General features: G+C 34.6%; 1 protein-coding gene and 1 long non-coding RNA gene across 3 annotated transcripts; one reads left to right on the top strand and one right to left on the bottom strand.

Annotated features, from left to right (window-relative positions):
• Positions 1-6,056: 6,056 nt before the first annotated feature.
• Positions 6,057-9,022, bottom strand: LOC141702831 (uncharacterized). The gene is made up of 2 exons (XR_012567273.1): positions 6,961-9,022; positions 6,057-6,192 (listed from the first exon to the last, which is right to left on the bottom strand). It is a non-coding gene; the product is annotated as an uncharacterized LOC141702831 (long non-coding RNA).
• A 10,843-nt stretch (positions 9,023-19,865) lies between these two features.
• Positions 19,866-23,628, top strand: LOC141702829 (putative tocopherol O-methyltransferase, chloroplastic). 2 transcript variants are annotated; one of them, XM_074506438.1, is made up of 6 exons: positions 19,866-20,289; positions 21,371-21,537; positions 22,217-22,321; positions 22,489-22,692; positions 23,050-23,152; positions 23,263-23,628. In XM_074506438.1, exons 1-6 carry the CDS (start codon positions 19,959-19,961, stop codon positions 23,364-23,366), a joined length of 1,014 nt encoding a protein of 337 aa, XP_074362539.1. In that variant the 5' UTR covers positions 19,866-19,958; the 3' UTR covers positions 23,367-23,628. The 2 variants fall into 2 exon arrangements, with proteins under 2 accessions (XP_074362539.1, XP_074362538.1); XM_074506437.1 differs by having other exon boundaries at positions 21,368-21,537.
• The last annotated feature ends 2,031 nt before the right edge of the window (positions 23,629-25,659 follow it).

Genomic DNA, 25,659 nt, shown 5'->3' with positions numbered 1-25,659 from the left:
TGGCCGAAGGAAGAAGAATGCTTTTAAATTTCTGAAGGACCGCATCAGCTCTAAACTACTAGGATGGAGTAATAAATCAATCTCAAGAAGAGGAAAAGTGGTACTCTTAAAAACTGCAGCACAGACAATACCAAATTTTTGGATGAACTTGTTTTTAATACCACAAGATATATGTGATCAAATTCAGAAGCAGATGAATTCTTTCTGGTGGGGGAATGGAGGAGTGAACAAAGGTATTAGGTGGTTGTCTTGGGAAAAAATGTGTAATGCTAAGGAGGGAGGGGGATTGGGATTCAAAGAGCTGAAGAAGTTTAACATTGCTATGCTAGCAAAACAAGGATGGCGGTTGCTAAATAACCAGAACCCATTAGTTACAAGCATTATGAAAGCAAAGTACTTCCCTAAATGTGACTTTTTGGAGGCTAAGCTAGGAGCAAATCCATCATTTATGTGGCGAAGTATACTCGCAGCACAAGAGATTGTTAAACAAGGGAGTAGGAAAAAAATTGGAAATGGAGAACAGACAAGTGTCTGGCATGTGCCATGGCTGCCAGGGAATAATGACGGTTTCTTGACTACTGCGATGCCGCATGAGCTGGAACAAATACAAGTGGTTAATCTAATGGAAACTGGTAGCAAACGATGGGACGACGAGCTTCTGAGGGATATTTTTAATGACAATGATGTGCAGTTGATTAAAAGTATACCTATTCCGGCTCATAACAAGCAAGATTCATGGTTCTGGAACTTGGAAAATTCAGGTTTATTTTCTGTTAAAAGCTGTTATAGAGCATTGCAGGGTGTACAACAATGGGAGCACGCATCCTTCTGGAGAAAAATCTGGGCATTGGAGTTACAAGGAAAGGTGATTAATTTCGCTTGGCGGGTCTGTCGTGGTGTCTTGCCAACTGCTATAGCTTTGATTGTGAAGCGTGTCCAGATTAATATCAAATGCCCGTGGTGTTTAGTAAACAATGAAGATGCAACTCATGTACTTTTCGATTGCTCGTTTGCACGAAAGGTATGGAGTAATATGGGGCTAACTGTAGTTAGTACGATGAGGCATGAGGGTACTATTGCAGATATTATTCATCAGCTCGCAGATAGTTGCCCACGAGATATTTTTGCATTGATTTTAATGGTTTGCTGGAACCTTTGGAGTCGCAGAAACAGGTGGGTTTGGGATAAAGTGAATATATCAGAGTTTGGCGTTCAATCAACTGCAATGAGTATGTTGCATGAATGGCAACAGAGGTGTGTGGCAGTCAGGACTCCTAAGGTAACAACAAATGGAAGCTCTCGGAAATGGCATCGACCACAACAAGGGTGGATCAAAGTCAACACAGATGCTGCGGTATTCATGGAGTGGGGTAGTACTGGGATAGGAAGTGTTATTAGAGATGCTCATGGTGCATTTCTACGGGCTCGAAATCATAAACTACAGGCATTGTACAGTCCCAGAGAGGTTGAAGCAATTGGTCTCAAAGAAGCATTATCCTGGGTCAAAGAATTGGGCTACAAAAGATGTGTGTTTGAAACAGATGCGAAAGAACTTGCAGAGGCGTGCAAAAATGTTCAAGGAGACACATATTTTCATTCCATTGTGGTAGATTGTAGAGATTTATTTAAGCACTATGATGAAGTGCTAGTTGAATATGTTCCTCGGTCTGCGAATGTAGTGGCTCATGTGTTAGCACGAGCTACACATTTCATGTCAGGCGTTCATGAGTGGGTTGATAACCCGCCTGATTGTATTCTTGATGCGTTGATCATTGACTCAATTGAATAAAAGCAAGTACTTTTATTTCAAAAAAAAAAATAGGTAGTACATTCTGGTTTTGGTAATTGTTTAATGTTTGTTTTAATCGGATACTTTTGCAGACGGAGGTGAAAGTTGAAGCCTCGATCGTTAGGAGAGGAAGGAACTTGACTGTAGTTTCGGTGGAGTTCAGAATGAAGGAATCTGATAAGCTGGTCTACACATCTCGCGCTACCTTCTACAATATGCCACTTGCAAGTTTGTGAATATTTTGAAATTTAGGTGTTCAGCATTCATTCACAGAAATAAAGGCCAGTACTGGAAGTCTGGAACACACATGTCTCTGCTAATACTCTCACACCATTTGCATCCGCTAACACTTGAACCTTCGACATTTAAAGCTGAGAGCAGAAGGTTCCAGTAGGATCTGTAGTTTGACTCTTCTTTTGGAATTAGTTTTGGTCTCGTTTTTTAATTCGTAAAAGAAAAAGTTGCCAACATGATATATTTTTCAACAACCAGACATTCAAATTGACAATGAATCGGTGATTTTTCTAGAAATGCTTTTATGTGGACCCGCTAAATAAATAAGTTCAACGACAACGGTTTGTTGGGGCCTTTATACAATAAATAACTTTTTAGCCGTTGGATCAACGGCTATGATAAAAAAAAAAAAATTGTAGGAGCCATATTATTTGCGGTCCGGGAAAATTATCTTTTTACCCCGATTTATGAACCGCGAACAATATCTGCGATTGAGACTTTGATGTTAATATATGGGGTTTATTTTCACTTAGAAAATAAAAGTTTATTTTAGGTATCAACCGCAGACAATATCCACGAAATAACTAAAATATTGTATTCAACGACTAAAAAGTTGTTTGTTCAACTAAATATACACGAAGAACTAAGAGCATCATCAATGCAGAGACTCGTCTTATTGTTTATCTGACCTCACTAACATGTCAACTCAGAAAAAATGGTCTCCGGTTGAAATGCTCCACCGCTCGATTGTTATAAATGATTTATGTGGCCTCACCATTACTTATATTCCTTCTCTTTTTGATGAACACAGGGAATGACAAACGTAAAAAAATAATAAATTATATGAAACAATAAAACAAGTCTGAGGCCGGGAAAAAACGTCTCAACCAATTTTTCTCATCTGCTTCAACGCAAAATTTTGGATACAAGTCTTGTTCGCGTGTCCCAAGGCAGCACTTCTCTAACTTAAATGGACCGTGAACACAAATTGAATAGCAATCTGTCAAATCAATTATTATCAATTGTCAATGTCAATTGGGCTATTGGCGAACCCCTGTTCCATCCCAAAGTTTTACGTGCTGGCGATAACTTTGCAGTACTCGAATCACATGTGACACATTACATTACGTTACGGAGCCCATTTTTTCAAGAGTAAAACTATTCATCATAATTATAAGGTACACGCTATTTATAAAAATAATTAATATTTAACGAGTATATTATAAGATAAAGTCAAGATTTTTCACTATTGTTATTATTATTGAACAGATTTTTCATTATTACACATTTCTAATTGTCATTACTGAAATTTACGATTTTGTTAAAGAGACAATCTAATGTGTTGGTATAATCGTGAGAATTGTATATATCTTATTTGTCAGAACATGTCTTAAAAATTAATCAAAATCTATTTAGAGGAGCCAATATACACGAATTCTTTACATTTTACTGAGATGAATTATACGGACAAAATTACTTAAATACTATAAATCAAGATAGGTGAATCATTCATGATCCCTCATATCCGTTTGAGAAATCTTAAAATAAGTAATTTATAACTTAAAATGAATAATTGACTTTTAAGTAATAGATATATGAACACTTATAAATTATATAAGTGTTTGGATAGTTTTACTTATAAGTCAGAATTTTTTTATTTAAATAAACTAAAATAAATAATTTTTAAATAAAATCATCTTAATTCTTGAATTTTAGATTAGATTAACATTTAAAAACATATTTTTTTAAAAATAAAATTAATAAAAAGGAGAAAAATTAAAATAAATTGAGAAAAATTACGTCGTTATTAACATCTATCTATATTATAAAACATGTTGTGCTTTTACTATGTAAAAGACCATTTTACTCATTCGTATATGTATTTATGTCTGAATGTCAATTACTGTGCTGACTTATACTACTAAAGAATCACAACCATTCTTTTTCTAACTTTAACAACCACATGTCCGAAATCAGACCACGTAAATTTTTGACCTTCACATCCAAATATTACTTTACCGAGCGCAACTCGATAACTCAAAATTGAAGGTGTAAATTTCACTGTTTATTCTCCTTTTTTCCTTTGTTATTCTTTCTTACATGTTTATTATACACCCTTATTCTTTCTTACATGTTTATTATACACCCTTATTCTACATCTGTCTAATTGATTTTGGTAGTGGTGTAAGCTTCCACTTGAAACTTTTGTACTGTTAGTTCAATCTTAATGTAGGGCGCATCTCATTATCCAATTTGAAATTGTGAGTATTCTACTATCTGCCAAGAACTCTGTAACAAGATTGCTTATTTGTGTTTTATTATAGCTTATTCAGACTATGTATCTAAGACTTCATCTTGCTGTTTTATAATTTCTCCGTTATAAACAATGAACTCTGAAGTTTCAAATCCAACATCATAATTTTTTTTGGCAAATAACAAAGTAAGATCTCCGCCAAGGTGCCATAATGTTTGTGAGTTTCTTTCTCGACAGTTCCTTGTTACTACTAGCATTTGTAAGTTTGGATATATATGTTTTGCTAATGTTACATCTTATCTTGGTAAAGATAATCAGCCTATAAAGAGGATAAACAAAAGTAAAGAACCGGTACCTGTTTGACATTTGTGAGTTAATTTACCAATGATTTTGATTAATTGCACATGAACTTATAAGTCATCCAAATTATTTCATTTACTTTTTCATAGTTAATTATGATCAAAGACTGATGTTGGTAAAGTTCAACACAACAAAGACCAAGAGCAATGCAGACTCAGTCCAAGATAATATTGAAAATATTCCTCCAGGTACCTTATTGTTGCCTTTTTAAAAACCCCCATTCATTTCAATCAGATACCCATTTCAAACTTTTAATTAAATCTTTTACATGTTAATTTCTCAAAGAAGCAAATGTTGCTTCCCCCGCTACATATCATCCGCGATGCCATAATGTTTGTGAGCATACTGTTGTATACGTTTGAAGTTGTGTCTTATTTTGAACACATCCTTCATGTAACACAATTTTTTTAAAGATGATCAGACTGTAAAGAGAAGAAACTCAACACAGTAACAGAACCTTTGTTGTTTAATGTTTGTGAGTTTATTTACCACTAAAATTGAGTTATTGAATTTGAATATTATAATTGACCCATCCTAATGCAATAGTTTACTTTATAATAGTCAATTATGATCAGGGGATGATGTTGTCCAAAAATTGGTCAACAAACACATATAGAACTTCAATTGTCGGGCAGACATCTTCTAGTTGTGCTGAGACTCCTCTATGTACTCATGGTGACACATGTTAACATTGAACCATCGATTCACCATTTAGAAAGTCATGAAAGTTTTATTGTTTAATTTTTATTATGATGCAACTCCTTCTAATATGGATACCTTCTTAGAGGAGGTTACCGGTAGTCCTGCACCTTCTCATTTCAACAAACCACCAGTACATAACACTACGCCATAGATTAGATTCTGCAACCCCAAGAAATTGTTACTAAAGGCCAAAAAAGCGTTGCTAAAGACCAAAAAAAGCTATTACGACTCTTTTTCATGTACATCAAAATACAGGACATATTCACGTTAATTATAGCTATGCATAAGTACTTGATCAGTTTAAGTATTGGCAAAGTAATTTTTAACTTGATACATGTCAGTGTGCATTTACATATACTAGCTCTAATTTAGGCACAAAGCTCTACAAATGAAGATTATGGTAAGTCCCTCGATCCCAGGGGTATAAAACATTTTAATAATACCATCAGGATGAGTGACATGTATAAATCTCTTTGAGCCTTATTAAAATATATCTCATATTTAAATAATTTGTGTCCATGTCTACAAGCTTTCAATTAGAGTTGCTTCATATTTTGTTTTATAAATGTTTTGCTTGATGGTTCAACCAATAAAACATTAATGGTGCTTAATTTAGCTCAATAAAACTAAATCTAGAAATAAACTACTTAGAATTAAGTTTGATAATTTTTAATGTACATTGCAGAAAAATGTAAAGGCCGAGTGCACCACAGTGTATTAAACTAAAAATTTAATATATAGCTGACATATATTGCACTTCAGAGTTATATTATGTAATTACATAATCTTACAATAATTACATAATCTTACAATAAAAGAGGAGATGAAGTTCTTTCATGCCACTTTGGGAGGCCTACAAAGAATAATGATATTAGATGCAGCAGAACATAACAAAACTTCATTTTTTACAAATAAACTGAGAATTATATACGGCGAATATCAAAAATCATATTGAAGTCATCACAAAGTTACATCTGACCTTCTAACCTAACAATACCTACTGCCTCATGTATGAGATTTCCTGCCAGTCACTGGATGTACGATGGTTTCTTTATTCACGGAGTTAACTAGTCAAAGTGGTTGTCCTACTTGGTATGAACAAAAGCACAAGTTTGATTTAAACAAAGCAAAATCTATTCAATAATTTATAGACAGCAGGATATAATTGAGATTCTTTCTGTTACTATAGACTGAAAACTTGACAGCTTATACGAATTTCAAATTGAAGAATGCGAAGCTAACATTAATCTTGTGAATACAAAAGCCTCAATTTTCAAATTCAAGGTAGAAGACTTATCCTGGTAAAGAAAATAGAACAAGTAAGACAATATCAAGGCCAAGTTTGGACTATTTACACTAAAAGCTATACTTACACACAAGGCCTTCACAATATTAGTAATAAGATATTCAATAAGAAATCATTTTAAATTTCAAGCTTCACTAAGAAATTATAATACAGTAGTGTATACTTTTACTAAGTATTTAATATTCTAAAGCCAGAAACCAATAGTTGCTTGAAGGATGTTAACTAAGCCAGCTGAAGTGGAGCAGGATATCAATTCACAAATAACACAATTTATATTAAAAGAATATTTAAGCACTTTAAGGATGATGCTTTTACCTCCTCCTGATCTTTCTGACTTAGAGCCCTAATCTGCTCTTTAGAAGCTTTCACAATAAATTCATCCTCTTGATCCAGCAACCTCAGAATCTTGTCGCTCTTTTACTAAACTTTAATAACAATCAGTACTTTTTTTGAATGTATTGTATATTCTACTTACCAGATATGACGAAGTTTCTGTGTATGTATTATATATGTAGAATTGGTTCGAGAATAGTAGCAGGCTGATGGGCCTCCAAATCAAATTTCACGAGATCCCAAAGTTCCTCAGCAGCAGGGAATGCTAATTGTGATCTCCAGGCTCCAAATTCCATGAGTTCACCGGAGTTTTGAGCGAGGCTTATCTATTTACAAATTATAAGCTCAGATAATCGCTCAATTTCCAGAGATCAAAGTATGTTGTGTTCAGCCCATTCACTTAAAACATTAAACGGTGTTGCTGCTTATACCACTCAAAGCTCGTAGATACTCTGTAATTCGGCTATAGAGAGCATGCCGTGAGAACAATGTAGGGATTGGAAGGAAAATATGGAGTTCATTAAAATTATACATCCATGAGTGAGGATAAAAGCATGAGATATATCAGAATGATCAGTCTAGCATAAAATTTAAGCGTGACGCAGTCTAGCACTCTAACGTCGGGTACCTTTACTTTAACTTCCCTGCTTCAATTGCCTTGATACTTAAGAATGGTTGCTCCAACATCAGCAACATTCTCACTCTCAACATAAATAACCATAAATAACAAAAAATCAGAACCACCCACAAATCAAATTTCAAATAAAAAACAAAAAATATAAATAAAAAGTATCCCACAAACCGATCTGAACATAAACGCCCACAGATCTACAAAAAGACACAGCACAAACAAACCCTAAAAAGATAGCCAACACGAAATGTGCTATCAAGTTAAAAAGTTGTTATCTTTTAAGCTTCTTTTTCGTGTTCTGACTACCAATTCAACATCAGCAAGTTATAGTAAGATTCATACATAAGTTGCATACAAACTTATACCCTACTACACCAAATATAATAGCTCAACCGCACTCACACGGGGTAACAAGCAATGTACATTGATTAATATCCTTCAACAAACCAATCCCGAAAGACCTTTTGATAATAATTAACTATTGCTATCATGTTTCAGATCTTCTGTCATGTCTTACCTAAATGGTATACTTTTTGTTATGGTCCTAAGTCAAAGAAGCAATATCCAGCTTCCTCCTCAAGATCAATAAGCAAACATATATGTTGATCGAAATAAACAGAAACACTTTAAAGCTAAACAGAGACTTGTGTATGCTCGCTATCATTCTATGTCGTCCGGTTATGGAGTTTCTATATCAGTGCTAAGCTATTGGCAATGAAACAAAACTAGAGAAATTTCGTCAATCATACGATGCACAATGTTATTACTTGATCGAGTGTAATACCGGTAAATTGTATAAAAAAGCAAGAGTTAACATTAAAACTCCAGTTGATAACTCAATACCTACAATATTAAGTACTAGCTCTATTTAACCACTTGTTACAAGCACGAGCCACATAACAGTTAACTCTAAAAAGGCCAGACCTTGGCGTTGCACGACCTTTTCTAGAAGAAGCCTAGGAGGAGTAGTTCATTGTATCAACGTCTTGGTTCGCCATTGGTAGTAACTCCGCTTCATCCTCTTGCGTTCCAGCATCACTGGCATTGGCATCCACGGCTTCAACTTGAAGCTCACATGTATCAATATTAATTATTATTGATCTCGTGTCCAGCCTCAATAAAGCCAACCCTTTCTAAAAAACCCTTTCTCTTCAATACGAGTCATCTGAGCAAAACCTTTCTCTGATTGTATTTACAAAAGAGGATTAAAAAGCCTCAACCCCTAATTCAATTGCAAACCCAATTGGTTAGATACTCAAAATCCAAACCCTGATTAAAAACCAAATCCTAAAGATCGACCTATAAATAACTCATATTTTGAAAAATCCCCTAATCTTAATGGTTTGAGACGGGAGAGAGTTAGAGATAGGGCTGTGATTTTTAGAGTGATGATAGACGAGTGTGAGTTGTGTGTTTTCCCCTTGTTGTAAAAATCGGTAATCGGTATTAATAGGTTTAGGTACCCATTAGGGATTAATCGGTAAATCGGGAATTAATCGGATGAATTAATCGGAACAAAAATTGGATATATTTAAATATTTTAATAATATTTAATATATTTATCTTATTTATTATGAAATATATAATTAAAAAATAATTTATAAATATTAATCGGATTTCAAAAAATAGATCGGTCAAATATTTTTTAAAGATTAATCGGGGATTTTTTTTTTTTTTTTTTTTTTTTTTTTTTTTTTTTTGCCACGGAAATCGGGGATTTTTAGAACACTCACTTTTTCCTAAATTTACTTTCATTTTTTTTTGGTATTCTAAATTTACTTTCATTTTTTTTGGTAAAGTAACAACGCGCCAATTTTGCCGCCCCTGAAACTTCTTCGGCCTTTCTCTTTTTTTTTTATATAAATATATATTTTTATATTAAGATTATTAATTACTTTGATAAATTTTATCATTCATTATTTAAAATTTAAAATATAATATATTTTATAAATACTATCATAAATAGTTAAATTTTAGAAATCAAAATTAATTACTTCCTTTATATAAAGTATATGTTACTTTTTAAATATTTTAATTCGTTTTAAATAATTTAAAAATTATTATGTTATAAAAATATCATAACTAATTCTAATAATATCCAATTAACTATAGGTGTTAGATTAAATCATTAATTTCTCTTTTTATTAAATATTATTTTTAACATTTAATTTTGAGAAAAAAATAAATTAAACATTATGTAAATATTGTAAAATGATCAATATATCAACTAATTAATAGTTTGTTAAGTTTTATAAAACGTTCAATTTATCAATATAATATTATAAATCAACACACTAATATTATCAACTTCTTAAAATATATATTTCAATTATTATTTTATTTTTATGTAAATACTTATTAATTAGTTAAATTAAAATAATCATCTTTATATATATGTTATTTTGGTAACACATAGTAACTATACCGCAATATCAAAAAATTGGGGTTGCGATAAATATTTGTTTCAAAAGCTATTATTACACTTTTCTTTGCAACCCCTAGATGAAGGGTTGCAGCATGCAATTTATGGCGTAGTATAATAATATAGCAAAAAGAAGAATGTCAATTACACCAACACCAAAAGGACCTAATACTCGAACAAGTCCTTTATCAAATTTGACCAGTGTTTGTAAGTACTATGTACTGTATAGTTGATAGTTTATATTATTGTGTTGGTAACAAGCATTTTTGTAGTTAATTCCTCCACCGACATACGATCTCCTTTGAAGAAGAATGAAAATATCAAAAAAGCACCATTACCACTGCCATTATGAAGACACATTTTACAGAGCCTCTTAAATTTTCAACTGCCAATAGTTGCAACAAAGGTAAAAAATTTATTTCCGGAATAATACAACTCTAAATCCAATTAGTTTGGTCTGTGCTTAAAAATAATTGTTTCTCAATTGTTGATAATATTTTTTTTATGTGCTTAACATAATAAGACCGAACGCATAAACACCACGATTTGGACCAACAATTGGGCTGTCCGAGTAAATGATTAAATTTTGAAATGGTTGATGACCCCACAACCTGTGAATTTTTGACAGTATACGTATGAACTGACAAAATATGTCATTGCCACTTTGAAATTAGATAATCTTTGTGAAAACCAACATGTCAAAGGACCGAAAATTTCGTAATCCTAAACCATCGCATATATTTATGAAACCATTCAGAGACCACTTCCTACTATCACAATAACCAGAATATTCAACTTTGTTGTCAGAACATATGTCACACAACCAAACATTCGCCTACCGAACCTTTCAATAAAGGGGGTATGAGGTTTCAAAAAAAAATACACAGGTAAGATTAAATCCCCACATAACAAACACCTAATAACAATTGATTAAAAAAAACTAACCACTTCATCAACAATGTCTTCGAAAAACGAAATATACTTCAAAAACTTCCAACCTCCATTTTTACTCCTCACTAACATTAACAAATTATAAAATTATAACCTGGCTAATAACAGAAAAAGGGAAATTTAGTTTGAAAATATAATCTCACCGATTAATGGACTACAAGTCTGGGATACATGCACAATGCTTGGATATTCAATTTCCACACCGTTACGACCAATAATAAAAATCTTAAAATTTATCATCCTCGCATACTCAAAAATAAGCACTTTACCACCACTTAAACCATGATTGATGAACAAATCTGTGATGCCACCAAGTTTGTGATTGGTTCGATCAAATGTCACATGCAGTTTGTAGTCATTCCCAATTTCAAGCATCCAATTTTTGGCATATCTTCTCCATGCATCATCACAAACCGGATAGGAACAACCTGTTTTGCAATTTAAGAAATTTTTTTAATACATTCTTTAGAAATAAAGTTTAGAAAAAGTTGGAAAAGTAAGAAATAACAAACTTACTAATTCATTCAATAAGCAATCATCGCTTCCGAGATACTTCACAAATGTGGGTACATACATAGAAGAGGTCATTATAGAGAACTTTATTAAATTAGGGATTTCAGAAGGTATATAAACTAATAAGGGGGTACACCCTTTTTAATTTTTTTTTATTTAAGACTCTATTTCACTTATTAGACTCTGGCTTTATCTTAAAAGCATAAAATGGACAAAAACTGTAAAATGGTACGAGTACAGAGAATAATGTCCATATTTCGAATTATACTACCGTTACAAAATTAAATAGAAATAATGCTTTCAATGCTCAAAACTTAACTTCAAAATAAAAAATTTTAAACGGCAATTTTAGAGTTAATGTACACATTAAATGCAAAAAAAACAAATAAGGTTAAAGCAATAAATCAAAAAATAATAACAAAAAATTATCTAAATATATGTAATAAATCATTCATAATTTAATTAAAATATTATAGATAACACTCGCGCAGCGGGCACACATACTGGTTCAACTTATTAATTTATAAATAGTAAGTTCAACTTATAAATTCAGTTGAAAAATATTTGATAATAAATTATTACAAAATTATAAGTTATAGTCATGAGATCACTTATAAGTTGGAAATCTCATTGAGACAGCTCCACACGAGATATAAATTACCAGCCAAACCATCAAGCCCAACAGCCTTCTTATTTTGTTGGAGATCAATTCAAGAGAGAGATCCTAGAGGAACTTTTGTTCAACGTACCTCATTGGCTCGCTCTGCTGAAATCCCTCTTACTCCGCTGCTCCTTATTCAAGTATTTTTATTTTTACAATTAGCTTTACACCCTACTGACGTACAGATTTATTAATTATCACTGCTCATCACTTTTACTGGATTTTTTATATTGGTAGACGAGGATCAGCACGTATTATCTTGATTATTGATCAATGGTGGTTCCATGTTTGTCAGATAAAATCGATAATATATATATATATATATGTTGGAAAATATGGGTATAAGTCCCATATTGGTAAGTCATATTTTGAGCATTATGACTAAAAGATGTGTGAGATATGATGATATTCTCTTAATAATGGAAATTATTATTTTCCATTAGAATTTGGCTCAAATATTATGGCATAAATTAATTTGATTTTATTTCAGATTAATTGATATGGTGTATGTCTTGATATATTTAATCTGATTCTGTTTCAGATTATTTATGGAATAGAGTAGCTTGCAAGTATTACACTGATTCCTTAATTATTGATATTTAATTATGGAAAAGAGTAGCGCACAAGTCTATCTACACCTATATAAACACCTCTAAGGCGTTAGGGTTAGACACACCAAAAACATATTCGCCTTTAAACACAAAACTCTCTCTCTCTCTCAGTGATAGTTTCGTACCCGTTCAAGCTCGCTGAAGGTGCTCGTTATCCGTAACGCCGCCGCTACCTCGTTTTATCCTGGGAGGCTATCGACTCGCACATACGGTGAGAGGCGAAATAGCTTTAAGGAGACAGTTTCAATTGGACGCGAGGATCTCTCTTCTGTTTATATCTTTTCTTCTTCCGTTTGATTTCGTTTACTCACGCACACATTTGTTTGATTATATGTATTAATCGCAGATTATTTTAACAATCTTAAAGCTATTTATTTTATATACATCTGTGACTGATACATCTGTATCTGCTTATTTTGTTGAGTAACAGATCGATGGAGAACCAAACTGTGAACGATTCGATGAACATGACGGTTGATCCCAACGCACAGATCACTGGATCTGATGGGGTTCACCAGCAGCCGATTAACCCTAACGCACGGATCGTACGATCTGATGGGGGTCAAACGCCTGTTGGACATGTGCCTTCGGGACATGTCCCTGTGGGACACACTGTCATTGGACAGTTTAGTGTTCCTCTTGGACAGATATCAGCATGATTCACTCCTCCGATCATACCTGCGGTGCCTACTGGTGTGCATACACCTGTAATACAGACGCACGTACCATCTGTTCCACCTGTGGTGCCTGCTGCACCTGTTATGCAAACTGTGCCTGCTGCACATGCTGAAAAACCTGAGAAGTTCAACGGAACGAACTTCAAACGTTGGCAACAAAAGATGCACTTTTATCTGACCACGTTGCATATGGATCGCTTCCTTAAGGAAGAACCACCGTTGCTCACTGCTGAGAGTAACATGCAGACTGTGTATGCTGCTGATGCTTGGAAGCACTCCGACTACATCTGTCGGAACTATGTGTCAAATTGTTTGTCTGAGTCGTTGTATAACGTATACAGCGCTAAGCCAACAGCTAAGGTCTTATGGGAGTCATTTGACCATAAGTATAAAACTGAGGACGCTGGGGCAAAGAAGTGGATTGTTGGCCGCTTTCTTGATTATAAGATGGCAGACTCTAAGACTGTGGTTAGTCAGGTGCAGGAACTGCAGGTGATCATTCATGACATTCATGCTGAGGGAATGGTCATAAGTGAGTCTTTCCAAGTTGCTGCTGTTATTGAAAAGCTTCCACCTGGATGGAAAGATTTCAAGAACTACCTTAAGCACAAGCGAAAGGAGATGTCTATGGAGGATCTTATTGTTAGACTTCGTATTGAAGAAGACAACAGAGGGTCCGAGAAGAAAGTTAATGTTGCCACTGAGAAGGCAAACATGGTGGAGCATGCTCAAAGCTCCAAGCCCAAGAAGACTAATTCTAGTAAAGGGGCAAAGCTGGCACCCAAAGGAGGGATTTCGAAGTTGAAATTTCAGGGGAAGTGCTACAACTGTGATAAAGTTGGTCATAGGTCTTCTGACTGCAAGAAGCCCAAGAAGCCCAACAAGAAGAAAGAAGCAAACATGGTAAAGAATATCTCCAAGGATATGGGTGATATAGACCTCTGTGCTACGGTCTCTAAAGTGAACCTGGTCGGTTCTAATCCACGTGAATGGTGGATTGATACTGGTGCTACTAGGCATGTTTGCTCAGACAAGGCGATTTTCTCTAGCCTCAAAGCTTCTGATGCTAGTGAGAAGCTCTACATGGGGAATTCAGCAACTTCTACCATTGAGGGTGAATGCACGGTGATCCTGAAGATGACCTCTGGGAAGAATCTGACTTTGAAGAATGTACTTTATGTGCCTGATATTCGCAAGAATCTTGTGTCTGGTTCTCTGTTGAGTAAGCATGGCTTTCGCATTGTAATAGAGTCAGATAAAGTAATTTTTTCTAAGAGTGGTATGTTTGTAGGCAAGGGTTATTTAACCGATGGGCTTTTTAAGCTCAATGTAATGTCCGTTAAGGACGATAATGAAATGAAGAATTCTTCTGCTTACTTGCTTGAGTCTCATAATTTATGGCATGCTAGATTAGGACATGTAAATTATGACACTTTACGACGTTTAAGGGCAAAAGAATACATACCTAAACTTACTATCGATTCAAAACATAAGTGTGAGACTTGTGTTGAGGCAAAATTAACGAGATCATCATTTAAACGTGTGGAAAGGAACACCAAAGTGCTAGACCTAATACATAGCGATATATGTGATTTAAAATTCGCTCCAACAAGAGGAGGAAACAAGTATTTTATTACATTCATTGATGATTGTACAAAATACTGCTATGTATATTTGTTGAAAATCAAAGACGAAGCTATAGATAAATTAAAATCTATAAGGAAGAAGTTGAGACACAACAGACTGAGAAAATCAAAGCGATACGAAGTGATCGTGGAGGTGAATATGTTGAACCATTTGGAGAATTCTGTTCACAACATGGTATAATCCATGAGGTCACTGCACCATACTCCCCTCAGTCAAATGGTGTGGCTGAAAGGAAGAATCGCACTCTGAAAGAAATGATGAATGCGATGTTCTTAAGCTCTGGGCTTCCACAATCGATTTGGGAAGAAGCCATCCTAAGCGCAAATAATATTTTAAATATTATGATGCGCAAGAATAAGGATGTAAGTCCTTATGAAATGTGGAAGAAAAAGAAACCAAGTTACCAACACCTGAAAGTGTGGGGGTGCCTTGCAAAGGTACTGATCCCTACACCGAAGAAGGTGAAGATAGGTCCTAAGACTGTGGATTGTATCTTCATCGGATATCCTCCACACAACACTGCATATCGGTTTCTTGTTCATGAATCCAAGATTCGTAATATTCAAAAGAATACCATTATGGAATCAAGGAATGCCTCATTCTTTGAGACGATGTTTCCCTGTAATCCAGGAAACCAACAACCTACGACGTCTAAACGATCTCATGAGTCTGTAGATGACGATAATGAGAGTGACGAAAGTGAAGACGAAAATGTGGGGGGTAGTGAGAAGGAGCAAAAAACAACGAACGGAGAAATTATATGGGTATGATTTTATGACCTATTTGCTCGAAGAAGGTGACCCGAAAACCTATAAGGAGGCGATTACCTCACCTGATGGACCTATGTGGAAAGAGGCCATCAAGAATGAAGTTGATTCAATTATGCAAAATCATACTTGGGAATTAGTGGACTTGCCAACTGGTTGCAAACCATTAGGTAGCGAGTGGGTTTTCAAGAAGAAGTTGAAAACTGATGGCACTATTGATAAGTATAAGGCCAGACTTGTAATTAAAGGATACAAGCAACAAAAAGGCCTTGATTACTTTGATACATATTCTCCTGTAACGAGAATAACGTCCATAAGGATGATGTTTGCTATTGCTGCAATGCGTAATCTAACTGTACATCAAATGGATGTGAAAACAGCCTTCCTAAATGGGGACATAGATGAGGAAATCTATATGGAACAACCCGAAGGGTTTGTTGTCCCAGGACAAGAAAGGAAAGTTTGTAAATTGGTGAAATCATTGTATCGTTTGAAACAAGCGCCTATGAAATGGCATGAAAAAATTTGATGAGGTCGTGCTGGCCAATGGCTTCAAAATCAATGAATGTGATAGTTGTGCCTATTACAAGGATAACGAGAACAGCTATGTCAAGGAGAATGACAATGGCTATGTCATGATGACGCTATATGTAGATGATCTACTTATTGCCGGAAGCAATGATAAAGTGATCAAATCTACCAAGGACATGTTGAAATCAAGATTCGACATGAAAGACATGGGACTAGCAAATGTAATTCTGGGAATTCAAATTTCTAGAACATCAGAGGGTCTCGCATTAAGTCAACCACATTATGTTGACAAGATCCTCGAGAAGTTTCTTAAGGATGACTTTGAGAAAGCTAGGACACCTGTGGATATGACTTTGCACCTATCCAAGAACAAAGGTGTAGCTGTTTCCCAATTGGAATACTCGAGGATAATTGGTAGTCTGATGTACCTCACGAGTTGTACAAGACCAGACATTGCATACTCAATTAGCAAGTTGAGTAGGTTTACGAGTAATCCGGGAGCTGATCACTGGAGAGCGATCATAAGGGTACTAAGGTACTTGAGGGGAACTCGAGACTATGGACTGCACTATGGCAGATACCCAGCAGTATTCAAAGGATATACTGACGCAAATTGGATATCTAGCAAGAAAGCACTTAAGTCTACGAGTGGCTATGTGTTTACATTAGCTGGAGCGGCAATATCATGGAAATCCTCAAAATAAACGGTGATAACTCATTCCACGATGGAAGCTGAGTTTGTGGCACTAGATAAATGCGCCGAAGAGGCTGAATATCTACGTCAGTTTCTGGAGGATATTCCAAGATGGCCAAAGCCTGTAACTGCAATAGGGATTTATTGTGATAGTCAATCCGCTATTGGCAGAGCGCAGAGCACGATATATAATGGAAAGTCTCGTCATATACGACGACGACACAGTTCCATTAGACAATTGATCTCAACCGGAATTATCACTGTTGACTATATACCGTCAAAAGATAATATCGCGGATCCACTAACCAAAGGGTTATCAAGAGAAGTGGTTGAGAAATCATCGAGAGGGATGGGCCTTAAGCCTATTGCTTAACGGCATCATGGTGGACACCCAACCATTGTTGACTGGAGATCCCAAGAACTTGGTTCAATGGGACAACTAAATCATGATGACCAAATCACTGTGGGGGTAACCCCTGGCCTGTTCCTATGATGAGGAAACAGTGAGACCCGTAAGGTACGAGGTTAAGCTTTGAGCTTTTAATGATCTTTGATCAATACATGGAGCTAGGAGTGAACGCATGGAATTCAGTTGAGTAAACGCGGGTTACTCTATAAGATAAAGATCACCTATGTGGGAGAGAAGTGGGGCCGCTTCAAAGGAGAATTGCGAGGCACAATTCTTTAGAAACTTCTGCAGAACCAGGACGATGTTCCATGGCCAAAATGGACATACTCATGAGAGCTGAACGAGTCAGAAACGATATAGTGATAAGTATATCATCGTTTACACAAACGGTCGAACAGTTCAAGGACAAGCACGTCTACTGTCTACCAGTAAAGTCGGTATGCTTACTCGAGCGAAGGTTCAAGGAGCATTCTCTACCTATCGTATGCTATATCTGATCGAAGAAACTATCACCAAGTCAAACTCCGTGTCTGTCTGTCTGTCTGGTGTGTGCTACTAAGATCACCAATCTCACCCATGTGGGGGATTGTTGGAAAATATGGGTATAAGTCCCATATTGATAAGTCATATTTTGAGCATTATGACTAAAAGATGTGTGAGATATGATGATATTCTCTTAATAATGGAAATTATTATTTTCCATTAGAATTTGGCTCAAATATTATGGCATAAATTAATTTGATTTTGTTTCAGATTAATTGATATGGTGTATGTCTTGATATATTTAATCTGATTCTGTTTCAGATTATTTATGGAATAGAGTAGCTTGCAAGTATTACACCGATTCCATAATTATTGATATTTAATTACGGAAAAGAGTAGCGCACAAGTCTATCTACACCTATATAAACACCTCTAAGGCGTTAGGGTTAGATACACCAAAAACATATTCGCCTTTAAACACAAAACTCTCTCTCTCTCTCTCTCTCTCGGTGATAGTTTCGTACCCGTTCAAACTCGCTGAAGGTGCTCGTTATCCGTAACGCCGCCGCTACCTCGTTTTATCCTGGGAGGCTATCGACTCGCACATACGGTGAGAGGCGAAATAGCTTTAAGGAGACAGTTTCAACTGGACTCGAGGATATCTCTTCTGTTTATATCTTTTCTTCCTCCGTTTGATTTCGTTTACTCACGCACACATTTGTTTGATTATATGTATTAATCGCAGATTGTTTTAACAATATATATATATATATATATATATATATATATATATATATACAAGTTGTAAAAATTTGACCGGCGGGGATTTTTGTACATATAGTAGGGCTCCATAATTATTAATGAGCTCTCCATTAATCAAATTTTTACAACTCATCTATCACAATATTTTAGCACGTGGCCATGAGCACAAACCGAAAAATCTTCCGTATAGATGGTATTAATGGTATTAATGTGTAGCCATCACTTAAGCCCCGAAGATGGGATGTTTTAGATGTCAAAAAATTCTGGGGAGCACTCCACGAGTCCACTCCAACGATGTTACCTAATTGTGGCAGCCCAATCCTGACTCGACAGCAAAATACATCAGACCTGACGTTTCTGCGAACGGGCTATCAGGCTATTACGTCATTTCAAAACAGACAATTAATGCTCCTACTTACAAAATTACCCTTTTTTGCAAATTTTCATTAATTACTGGTTAATTTTAAAATTTGTTTCATCAATTCGATTTTCCACTAATTTATGCAGGAAATGGTTTTTCTTAGTAAATAAACATAATATATCATTCAAAATCAATAAAACGTATTTTTAAATTAATATTTTTCATCAATACACTATTAACTTATCAAAATTGTATAGTATACCGACAACATTTTAAGGAAATGGATTTCATATAGCATAAGAGGACGTTTGAAAATTTACATTTCATTTCAAATCAAGGATTTCAAATGACAGGTTTTGAGTTATCATTTCAAATTCTCATGTTTATACTAATATTTGAATGTCCTGGATTTTAAATGAAATCTAAGTCCAAATTCTCAAACAGCTAATTTGATCAAATCTAAAATTTTAAATGAAATCTAATTTCCCAAACGGACCGTAAAATCTATCTGCTAATTGGGAACAAGCCGAAATATTCGGTTCCGGTAAAATCCAATTGGGTCAATACCAATATGATATAAATCGATTCGGTATAAATTATCATTTCTAGAATTCGATAATTTTAAACCCGTGCACATTTGCTAAGTGCAGTAATTTTTTTCGGGTAACTAGAAACAGGACTTATCACTCTACATTTGCTAGGTGCAGTAATTTTTTTCAGGTAACTAGAAACAGGACTTATCACTCTGTCAGTCAGTTGTTAATAACTGTTCCTAGATTTCACCTATAATCCCTGCTGTCTTCTCATTCGCCGCCCACACAACTATTTCAGAGCCCAACATAAATAAAACATTAAAAAAAATGACAACCACCACGTGCTACTCGGTCCGAATACTCTCAGCCTTCAACACATTTCAGACCACCTTCTCCTCGGCCGCCACTCGCCTCAGTTCTGTCGGAGCCAGGAAGCAGTTGAAGCCGCCTAGCGCATCCGTGTCGTCGAATGAGATTGAGGTGTTGCAGAAGGGGATTGCTGAGTTGTATGATGAGTCTTCAGGGCTGTGGGAAGATATATGGGGTGAACATATGCATCATGGCTTTTATGATCCTGATTCGTCTGTTTCGATATCGGATCATCGGCTTGCTCAGATTCGGATGGTTGAGGAATCTCTTGCTTTTGCTTATGGTTCTGGTATGTTTTTAGTGTTTCGGTGTTTCTTTCGGTGTTTCCTGATTATAGGCGGACAAGACTTTCCATAAATAGTAATTTAATGGCCTCTGATTTTTCGAAATCTTTTTATATTTCTTTTTAAATGTACTATCTTAATTGTACACGGGAGAGACAGAGGGGGGAAATCTCACATAGATTGACTAATTAACCTTTTTATATATATATATATATATATGTTTTCCATTTTCTTTGTGGGATTACTTTTTATATATGTTTGACTTGAAATTCAAAATTTTTACATATTTTTGCCCTAAGAGTGTTTATACTCAGTGTCAAATGTCAAGTGTTGACACGGGTATTTGAGGAAAATAGAAGATACAGGGTAACATAGGTTTTATTTGGTATCTTAACATAAAAATCTAGGAGGATTTAAATTTAAAAATGCATTGAATTCTTAAACCGGTGACCGGAGAGTGGTGTATACATGGATACTTGTTCTTTTTGTTGGCCAAATGTTGTTAGCCAGCTGAAGTTTGTGATTTCTTTTTTTATTTTTATAAATATTTTTTTTCAATTTTTGATAGTCAAGTGTGTACTTGGTATTTGTTCGGGAAACAAAATTCCATATTTGCTCAGTGCAAGAGTTGAGTCTTGTGCACCAGTCTAGACTTCTGCACTGAATACAATATAGCGAAGCTAATATAATGTCCCTTATCAAATCAGTTTGTCTAGTGTGTTTATGTGCGCAATTTAACAATGATTGTTTTATGAGTTAAATGATTCTTATTGGTGTGGATTTTTGTGCGTATAAGGGATCCATTAAAATTATTGGAAAATAACTAATCAGAATTTGTCATATAACTTCTTATTGTGTACTCATGTGCACACCACGTTAAAACCCCTATCACATAAGTAAGTTTCTTGGCTGACAAAAGAAAATAGACAATCATGGACTGTGGATTCATGCTTATTGTATATTTGTATAATGGATAAATGTTTTTCTCCTTTTCCGGAAAAACAATGCGTGGAATATTGTTACCCTTACATTTCATAGTGTTGTTTAGTAACATTTGCATTCTAAATTAAGTGTTTTTATCAGCAGAGCCAGCTAAAATACCAAAAAAGATAGTTGATGTCGGGTGTGGAATAGGAGGCAGCTCAAGGTATTTAGCAAGGAAATATGGTGCTCAATGTCAAGGAATCACTTTGAGCCCTGTACAAGCCCAAAGAGCTCAAGCTCTTGCTGCAGGTCAAGGACTATCTGATAAGGTATGCTCCATCATAGTGTTAATGCGTCTGTTATCTTAATATTCATGTCTGAACGGAGAATGAGACTTGGCAGAAAAAAAGAAAAAGAAAACGGAGAAAAGAGACAAACTTTATAGCAAAATCAATGTTTGACCTCCCCCCAATTCTACTTGCACTATTTACAGGCATTTGTGCATGCATGCTAGATAAAAGCTTACTCAATATCTTAATGTCTATTCAGGAAAAGTTCAACTAAATGACAGATATTTTCCCAGAGAAGAGGGGCAGTTGTGTTTGGATAATTTATGAGGAATTTACACATTTAACTACCAAAGAAAGGATACTCATTTCTCATTTTTTAGTGCACGCAGATTTTTCCATCCTTTCTTAATTATCAATTGTCTGTTTTCTGGTAGAATATTACTCTGGTATAACATCATTCTGGAGTGAAACTCAATGAGCTTCGCCGTGACTCTACAAATCAAATTTTGATTAGTATCTATGTAGAACATATTTCAACAAATATCAGTTTCTAATTTTCATTATACCGACCAATGAAAAATGATATAAAGAAAAAAATAAGTTCAAAGTATCACAGTTTTTGTCATTCTCTTCCCCTGATTATGGACCTCAACAGTTTCATCCTGTTTCTAAAGAAGTATAAGGATGGAAAAAAAGGGTAACTATATTAAACATGCAGGTTTCCTTTCAAGTTGGAGATGCTCTGAATCAACCTTTTCCTGATGGAGAATTTGACCTCATTTGGTCCATGGAGAGTGGAGAACACATGCCAAACAAAGAGAAGGTGCTTATAACACTGCAAATTTAGAATTTTTGTATTACTGCATCTTTAATTTTATATCTCAATCACAGATTGTCGTTTCTGTTTTCCCTCTTCTCTATGTTGGTATTATCTTTTTGTATTATCCTCTAATGAAAACTTATATCCTACTTCACTTTGTAAACTTGCAGTTTGTTAGTGAATTAGCCCGAGTGGCTGCCCCAGGAGCCACAATAATACTTGTTACATGGTGCCATAGAATTCTCTCCCCTTCTGAGGAGTCCTTGCGCCCGGATGAGAAAAAACTATTGGACAGGATCTGTGATGCGTACTATCTCCCAGCTTGGTGTTCTGCTTCTGATTATGTAAAATTAATGGAGTCCCTTTCTCTTGAGGTAATATTATATCTCTAGCCGACACCTGACATTACCCCTTTCCAAACTAATTTTATACTCCATATATCTTGGATATCATTAGAATAGGTATAAATAGTATGTTATATGCTGAATTATATTTTTAGGAAATGTGTATGTTAATGGCTCGCCTCAGTTCGGTGGCACCTCGCTTTAAAGTAACAAACACTCTTCAAGTCGTTTAATGAACACATCAGTGGTTCTCTTTCATAGAGTCAAACTAATTTCGAGAAAACAATAGATATAAATTGAAGTAGTAATTTTAAGTCTTAACATCCTAAGGTATTGAAACAGTTGGTAACTTAAGTATCTGATGTACTTTTTGCTTTTCTTTTGTAGGATATAAAAACAGCAGACTGGTCAGAGAATGTTGCACCATTTTGGCCAGCAGTGATAGAATCAGCTTTGACATGGAAGGGTTTTACATCATTGTTGCGAAGTGGTAGACATCATATGTTTCAAACAACTGAATATGTTTTCATGTTTTTCCCCAAGTAAACAATGTATTTATATCATATGTTTTTTTCTCTGAATTGCCAATTATTACAATAGGATGGAAGACAATCAGAGGGGCACTGGTGATGCCACTGATGATCGAAGGATACAAGAAAGACCTGATCAAATTTTCTATTATTACATGTCGGAAACCTGCATAGGAGAGCTATTGTTACCAATGAACTCTTACTCTGTTTATCCTTTTTCGCCTCCAGCAAGTCTTTATAATCGTGTTTGGGATAATTGTAGTATGATAGCTAATGCTCAATAAACACAACTACTTTACAGGGCCCCTAGTTTTGTTTAGTAATGTTTATTTGATTAGAGGCAACAACTATGCATTGTTCTACAGCTACATGAAGGGACAAGGAAATATCCTATGCGCAGACATGTATTAGTAAAGAGCCTATATTTTCTGTTTCATTTTTTCCAGATAGGAAGCTTTGAAAGTGTGTTCTATGTTTCTCTCTTCCCTTTTTTGGAGGTTGATTTACCAGCAGGTCGTGTTTGTTTAATGGGATTGTATCGCGAATAATAGCTGATTTACTATTATTTCTTTTACATTTCATCTTTTATATCCAACATTTCAGTACAGTTTGGGAAGACTATAGCACCACAGTGATTCTGAACAAAGCATAACCTCTTAGTGAAGTAATTCTCAAATGATTTAGATTTTCAGTAGAGATATTCTTCCTACATTGATTTGTATCTACATGTTGGTTGATTTTCTTTCTTTTAACAACTGATTAACAATTTAGCTAAAGATTTATAATGTTGTGTTTCTTTGAACGCAAACGTAGCTGGAGGAAAATCAGAGGAAGATCATTTCTAATTTTTTAAAGTGGTTAAGTGGTGTTAAACAATTGATCCAAAAGAGGTTAAAGTGCAAATGATGAGCTCTATACATCTGGACAAAATTTGAAATTTGTGAAAACAAAAATTGTATATTGTCATTTAACAAAAAAAGATGTACATCGTAAGTTTTTATTATTTTTAATCACAAATTGAAACAAAGAACAAACAAACTGTAGATGGGCTGTGGGATGATTTTTGAACATTTGATTAAAAAAATAATCACAGAACGAAACTCCGTAAAGTTGGAGATGTTACATATAAAATACATAAGCGGGATCATCTTATACAATATTATCAAGAATCGTATCTGATTTTATAGCGGTATATATGATCACATATATGAATACGGATTGTGGCATCTCGCTCAAACTGATCGAAATAGAGGAGTAGAGGTTGTGAATTGTCTCGGGACCAAAATCCTATTATATTCTTTATATAATAGCCCAATAAGACCCCATTAACTTTAATCAGACTACTATTGTGTATTACATATTACAAACCCATACCGAATAAGATGTAATTCGACCCTTTATTATAGACTACTTAATTAGTCCAAATATAAAATAAACATTAAATATAATTATCTTTAATTCGTAAGGTCATACATTGTGAATATTATAAAATATTCTAACAATCTCCCACTTGGGCTACAAATTATTCCAAAACAATAATTACATTCAATAATCTCAGGTGCACACATAATTGTTTATTCTTTAGAAACATCTTCTTTAATCAATCTGGTCCATCTCATATATATACATGAAACCAAAGCGACCTTCATCACATTGTCGTAACTCGATCCTCAATAATCACCACATAAATATATTTGATGACATAGATCAGGTATGGATGTTTAACTGGAAATTACATGCCATGTGATCTCAATCATGTATATTTTCAAATGATTCTTAATACTTTAGTGAGATCAATCTTTATTCTTTCAATTTTATGTCAAAATCACAATTGAAAGAAATAACCCATCTAGAGTAATAAGGAGAAAAAAATCTCAAGTTTATTCTACAAAAACTCAAAACACATAATGTATCACAATAATGTCAACATAAAATTGAGTACCGAATATAAGAACAAAACAAAACTCCCAATAAAACTAAAATTCTTCAAAGAGACAACACCCGCATGAGCAGTATGCCATTGAAAGACCTTAGATGTTAAAACTTTAATTTAGTGGGTGTGCTAGCATAAAATTTATTTTTATATACTCAATAAACATTACCTTATTTTGCAATCTCTCTATAATAACCGGATATTTAATGTCTACATATTAAGAAATAAAAAAATATTACCATAAATAGGTTTGTTGTATCTACGCAATCAACAACATCAAAAATTGGATTACCTAATGATCTCAAAATTTTCTGATTTCCGATGAACGAGTAAGTAACATTTTTGTTCCTAACAAGTACCTCATAACCTGTTTAATTGTAATCCAATGATACGTTCCGGGTTTACTCGAATATCTGCTTAATATACCCATAATGAATGCCAAATTCGATAGGGTACTAACTTGAACATGCATAAGACTCCCAATAGCTGAAATATATGAAATGTTCTGCAGCTTCTTTACTTCAACATTATTTT

The sequence above is a fragment of the Apium graveolens genome, unplaced genomic scaffold (assembly GCF_009905375.1).
Source record: "Apium graveolens cultivar Ventura unplaced genomic scaffold, ASM990537v1 ctg5782, whole genome shotgun sequence".
Classification (NCBI taxonomy): Eukaryota; Viridiplantae; Streptophyta; class Magnoliopsida; order Apiales; family Apiaceae; genus Apium; species Apium graveolens.
The sequence above is the reverse complement of the archived record's forward strand: the minus strand, read 5'-3'. Positions and strand labels throughout refer to the sequence as shown.

Bases quoted from the DNA above. Each gene is read 5' to 3' on its own strand.
- LOC141702829 (XM_074506437.1), top strand. From the start codon at position 19,959: ATGACAACCACCACGTGCTACTCGGTCCGAATACTCTCAGCCTTCAAC. The intron at 22,322-22,488 runs GTGCTTATAACA...GTAAACTTGCAG, and splicing joins ACATGCCAAACAAAGAGAAG to TTTGTTAGTGAATTAGCCCG. The intron at 23,153-23,262 runs GTAGACATCATA...TTATTACAATAG, and splicing joins TACATCATTGTTGCGAAGTG to GATGGAAGACAATCAGAGGG.